The following is a 6036-nucleotide window of genomic DNA, read 5'->3' as shown; positions in this document are numbered from 1 at the left end:
TGGTAAAAAAAAAAATTATTTCGTGTTGTTTTTTTTTTTTATGCTTTTAAGTGTTTGTTGGTCTTCGGAGTCTTGTATTTTTTGAGTTTTGGGTTGTGTATTTTTTTGGATCCTTTTCGAGAATGTGTCTTTTTTTCATGGGTTTCCATGAGTTTTGTTTTGTGTTTTATGGGTTTGCATGTTGCAGATTTTTTGTATTTTTCTTTTCCTCCTGCCTTTATTTTAAGGTATTGTGTTTATAAGAAAGATTGTGGGTTTGAATGCTCTCGATTTTTGGAATTTTTTGCTAAAAAAAATTCCTTTTCGTGTTTTTTTTTTTTTATGCTTTTGAATGTTTGTTGGTATGTTTGTTTGGGCTTGCTTTTTATTGGTTTTCTGTATTTTTTCTGTTAGAAGATCGATTTCTTGTGTCCTTTGTATATGGTTGTGTTATTATCTGTGATCTATAGATTCGTAAAAAAATATAATTTTTCTTATGATCCAGCTTTGTATCTTTTTTCTGTAATGTGATGTTGGCTTTTGTTGTTGGTTCTGTGATTTGCACGTGCAAATTTGTATTTGCAGTTTTTGTTGGTTAATGAGGCCCCATCAATATGGCAGGGTAATTCTCACCTGAATTGTCATATTGCAGTTTGTGGTACTTTCCACAAAAGGCAATCGGGTTTTGGGTGGGGTTTTGCAGCCATTCGATGTGAATGGCTCTTTGTTATTTGCATGCTGTTTGGTTGTAGTTTTATGTGAATATGTAAATTGGTTAGTTATGTTACATTGTTTTGTGGTGTGATTCTGTTTGTTCTAAAAGAAAGATTTTTTTTTTCAGATTAGTTATGGCTCTTTATATAGTTTTTTTTTTTATGATGCAGCTTTGTAAAGTTTGCATTTGGTTGTATTATTATCTGTGATTCATAAATTTGTAAGACAATATGATTTTGCTTATGATCTGGTGCTGTATTTTTTTTTTTCATAATGTGATGTTGGTATTTGTTTTTGGTTTTGTGATTTACATATGCATAATGATCACATTTACATAATGCTTGGTTCTGTGATTTACATAATATTTTGGTTCTGTGACCAAACATTATGTTTTGGTTTTGTGAACCAAACATTATGTTTTGGTTCGCATAATGTTTTGGTTCTGTGGACCAAAACGTTTACATAATGTTTTGGTTCTGTGAACCAAATAGAAAACATTTTCTGTTTGGTTCACTGATTTACATTTACATAATGATCCAGTTTTTGTTTTTGGTTCTATGATCAAATTTTTTTATATTTGTTCTGTAGAGTTTGAGTTGTGTGGACTTTATTTTTTCAGGTATGATGCAGTGTTGTGTTTTTTCCGTTTATATAGGGATAGTTTGGTCTTTTTAGAGGGGCTACAAGTTTTTTTTTTTTTTTTTCGTTCTACCTTTTTATTTGCCTTCGTTTTTGGGTGTTTTGACTTTTTTATCCTCTTATGTTTTACTTTTGTGTCTGTTTACACAGCGATGGTTTGGTCTTTTTAATGGGACCTCATCAATATGGCAGGGTAATCCTCTCCTGGATGGCCATATTGCAATTTGTAATATTTTTCACAGAAGGCAATCAGGGTTCGGGTGGGGTTTTGCAGCCATTCGATGTGAATGGTTCCTTACAGCTATGGAATGCTTTTATTTAGTATTGTTGTGATTTGCATGCCATTTGCTTGTTGTTTTGTGTGAATATTTAAATTGGTCATGTCTGTTACATTGGTTTGTGCTGTGATTCTGTTTGTTCTAAAAAACATAATTTTTGGTTTTTTTTTTTTTAAATTGGTCCTGGCTTTTTTATAATACAATATTGTAGAGTTTGTATTTGGTTGTATTATTATCTGTGATTTTTAGATTTGTAAGAAAATATAATTTTTCTTATGATCTAGTGTTATATATTTTTTTTTCATAATATAGTGTTGGTTTTTATTTTTGGTTCTATGATTTAAACATGTAATCTTGTATTTGCATTTATGCTGTGAAGTTGGTTTTTGTTGATATAATCTATTTTTTCTTTTCTTATAGTTCAATTTTTTTCATGTGGTGTTCAACAAACAGGTATTTCTGTTTGTTTTTTGTTAACAATGCAAGATTTTGGTTTATGTCTTCGTTTGTATGTTTTTTTGTATGTTTCAAGATTTGATATGTAATATATGTTCTATGGTGAATAAATAAGTGGCGATAGAGGTGAACAGTAAGATTGTCACCCTCCGTGCATTCCATCTTTTTTTTGGGTGTTTTGTCTTTTCTATCCTTTTATGTTTTTCTTTTATGTCTGTTTACACAGGGAAGGTTTGGTGTTTTTACTATGCCAATGTCAGGGGGCTGCAGGTTTTGCTTTTCTCTTTTTTTTTTTCTTTCCTCCTTTTTATTTGCCTTCCATGTTCTCTCTCTTTCATCAGCTTTCTCTCGGTTCATTGTTGGCTGTTTATTCTTTTCCTCTTGGCTTTATTTTTGCTTTAGTATAGAAAACCTCTATGTTCTATTTTTTTTTTTTTCATAATGTGGCATTTTTTTTTTATTCTATGATTGTTTGTTGTTTTTATTGTTGTAAGGTTTTTTTTTTTTTTTTTTTTTTGTATCATTTGTAGCTGTGTTACTATTTTTTGCTTTCTTTGATTTGTATGTTATGATTGTTGTGTGGTTCTTACAATGAAATAAAAAATAACATGCCATTCTGTTTGTTCAAAAAAAAAAAAAAAAAGGAATTTAGATGATGAGTGTTTTCATAAGATGATGGAATTTTTTAACATGATTGTCTGCAATGATAATCTTCAAATAAAAGAATAAATTGTTATGGTCTTATTCCATCATCTGATGAAAATCCTCCTTATTTATATTCATTGTACTGGGATTAACAACTTGATAAGTCAGATAATATGCAATGTGTTCATCATCTGTTGCTTTCTCCGCGCGTCGGCAAGAAGAATCTAGGATTTTATTTTTCGTTTTCATGTTATGATTTGTGTTGGCTGTGTTGGGTAATTTGTTCTGTGTTGTTGGGTCCTTTGCAGTGTTTCATATCGGGGGAGGGAAGCTGTTATTAGGCTGTGATGATGGTGTTATAGTGCTAGTTAATTCACATGTGTTAATGAGGCCTCATCGATATACCTGGGTAATCCTCACTTGGATGGCCATATTGTAGGTTGTGGTACTTTCCACAAAAGACAATCGGGGTTCAGGTGAGGTTTTGCAGCCATTCGATATAAATGGGTCCTTGCTTACGCATGTTATCAATATTTTCACCATTCTGAGCCCGATTTATTTATACATTCAATATAAATGGATTGGATGGGAATGCTCTTATTGAGCATTGTTGTGATTTGCATGTGAATTGGTCAGTTTTTTTGCACTGCTTTGTGTTGTGATTCTATTTGTTCTAAAAAAAAGAATTTAGATGATGAGGGTTTTCATTAGATGATGGAGTTTTTTAACATAGTTTTTTGCAGCAATTACCTTCAGATGAAAGAAGAAATTGTTATATTCTTATTCTATCATCTGATGAAAATCTTCCTTATTTATCCTCTTATTATTGTTTTCTTTGAATTTTAAATTTATTAACTATAAGATGTTGTTATGTAAATATGAAAGTGATGTAAGTATGAAACTATCAAAATTGCGATATCGAAGGTTTAATCTGTACCATATATATTTTTTCCTATATATTTTGTTATGCTTTAAAGTGCAGCAATATTGGTTGTGTTGCACAATTTGCTGTTTTGTTTGCTGCAAAAACCAAATATGTATGAAAAAATTACATAACTGATTATTTTTTGTCAGAATAGAGTAGAATAAAAAACTGCAGTTAAAACTTTTTTTTTATGAAAAATTAAAACTCAAATTCGCTTATTTATAAGAAAAAAAAATTAATAAGATGAAAACTTTTATTATAAAACCAAGTTATATCAAGAAGTAATTTATATTAAAATCAAAGATTGAAGCAGAATATATTTTCATGCTAGTTTATATTTAAATTACATACCAATGGTTATAAGTTTTGAGAATGGGTACTTCATACACAATTATTCTGTTAGAAAAATAAAGGATTTCCTCTCTAGGCTCTCCTACGTAGAGGTGATTTTACTGCCGTGCTTGTGCAGAGCTCGGATTTTCTTCAATATCTTGTTTGCTCGGTTTGAGATAATGGATGATTCTATTCAGGATCTCTACCAACGTCTTTCGCTGACTAAAAAGGAAAGTGAGGAGATTGTGGTGGTGCCTGAACAATTGCAGGATTCTATTATTGGTGGTGATAAGTGTTTGATTATGAAGTTATTCACTGATAAGCATTACAACAAGGATGTGTTTAAGAGTACTATGAGGAAAGCTTTGCGATTAACGATGGGGGTGAGATTTCGTGATTTAAGTTCTACTCTCATGTTTGTTGAGTTCGATGATAGGAGGGATAAGGAGAAGGTTATTCAGGAGGGCCCTTGGTCTTTTGACAAACACTTGGTTTTATTAAAAGATGTTGATGGCAGAAAACAAGTAAAGCAAATTCAATTAACTTCGGCATCTTTCTGGGTGAGGCTTCATGATTTGCCTTTGATGGCGAGAAATGAATACGTTGGTCGATTACTGGGGGAGAAAATTGGAGTTTTCGAGAAAGTGGATGTGGACGAAGGTGCAATTGCATGGGGAGAATTTCAACGTGTTTGTGTAAACTTGCAAATCTCTAAGCCACTGCTGAGGGGTTCCATGTTCTCAATTGGGGGTGGTGAACCCGTTTGGGTTCGGTTCTCTTATGAAAGACTCCCAAATTTTTGCTATCTATGTGGTTGTTTGGGACATGGGGAGAAGGAATGTACTGCTGTGACATCTACTTCCAAGTTCTCTGGTATGGATGCTTTACCGTATGGAATGTGTCTTCGGGTAGGTGGGTATAATGCACGTTTCTTCGGGGGAACAAACCAAGCAAAGTAATTTCCAAAGTCAGTTCCTGCATCTTCTTCTGGGAAAAGCAAATGTCGGCATTACAGAAGAATTGGGTTCAACCAGAGGGTGGTGATAAGGAGATGATGATGGCGGAGGATGGTGAGGCTTCTCGGAAAAAAACCGCTCATGCTAAAGCAACTGCTTCAATTGCTATGAAAATAACTGCCGAATTAGTTGTGGAGATGAAGGAGTTTGAACTGAAGGTTGGTGAGGCTTCTCGGAGTGTAACTGCTCCTACAAAAGAAACTGCTTCAACTGCTCCGAAAGTAACTGCCGAAACAATTGTGCAGAGGCAGGATGTTGAACCGGAAATGCTGATGTTGGAATTTGAGGATGATGAAATAGGTGGAAGCTGTAGTATTGGGCCTACTGGGCCATTTCTGCCAAAGACAATTGAAAAAGGCCTGAGTGATGCAAAGCCTGTGGTTCATAAGCCTGATGGCCAGATTACTCAGAAATGGAAACGGGTGTCTAAACTACATGAAACGACAATCTGTAATTTCCTAACTACTAATTCATCTTGTGTTATGTTGGAGGAAAGAGCTAAGAAGCGTAAGGGGATTGCTCCAGAAAGATCTTCTCGGTGTAGGTCATCGAAGCGTGCTCATGTTTCGGATGTTTCACAGGATGGTAGTGGGATTGCAAAGTTTGCGAAATCAGCGGTGGCTGCCGGATGCCATGAAACTGTGCAGTTGGAATGTCCGTTGGCTTGGGAACCCATAGGGCATTCGAACCCTTTGTGATCTAGTCAAGAAGGAAGATCCTGATGTGGTGTTCTTACAGGAGACAAGGCTTTCTACTCAAGAGTTTGAATCTTGTAAGTACAAGTTAGGGTTTCTTAATTGTTTGGTTGTTAGTTGTTGTGGTAGAAAGGGAGGGATGGCTCTGTTATGGGGCCGTGATAGTGATTTATCAACTATATCTTATTCCACAAATCATTTTGATGCTGTTGTTAAAGATGAGAATTTGGATATGGGACAATGGTTTTTAACTGCTATTTATGGCTTTCCTGAAACAAATTTACGGTGTAAAACTTGGAATTTGCTTAGATCATTGTGTAGAATTAATGGGGAAGCTTGGTTGGTTATGGGTGATT

General features: G+C 34.1%; 1 protein-coding gene across 1 annotated transcript; it reads left to right on the top strand.

The window, feature by feature from the left end:
- The first annotated feature begins 4148 nt into the window (after positions 1 to 4148).
- On the top strand, positions 4149 to 4928 carry LOC121244266. The gene has a single exon (XM_041142278.1). It carries the CDS (start codon positions 4149 to 4151, stop codon positions 4926 to 4928), a length of 780 nt encoding a protein of 259 aa, XP_040998212.1.
- Positions 4929 to 6036: the final 1108 nt, after the last annotated feature.

This window comes from Juglans microcarpa x Juglans regia, chromosome 8S (genome assembly GCF_004785595.1).
Source record: "Juglans microcarpa x Juglans regia isolate MS1-56 chromosome 8S, Jm3101_v1.0, whole genome shotgun sequence".
Classification (NCBI taxonomy): Eukaryota; Viridiplantae; Streptophyta; class Magnoliopsida; order Fagales; family Juglandaceae; genus Juglans; species Juglans microcarpa x Juglans regia.
The sequence above is the reverse complement of the archived record's forward strand: the minus strand, read 5'-3'. Positions and strand labels throughout refer to the sequence as shown.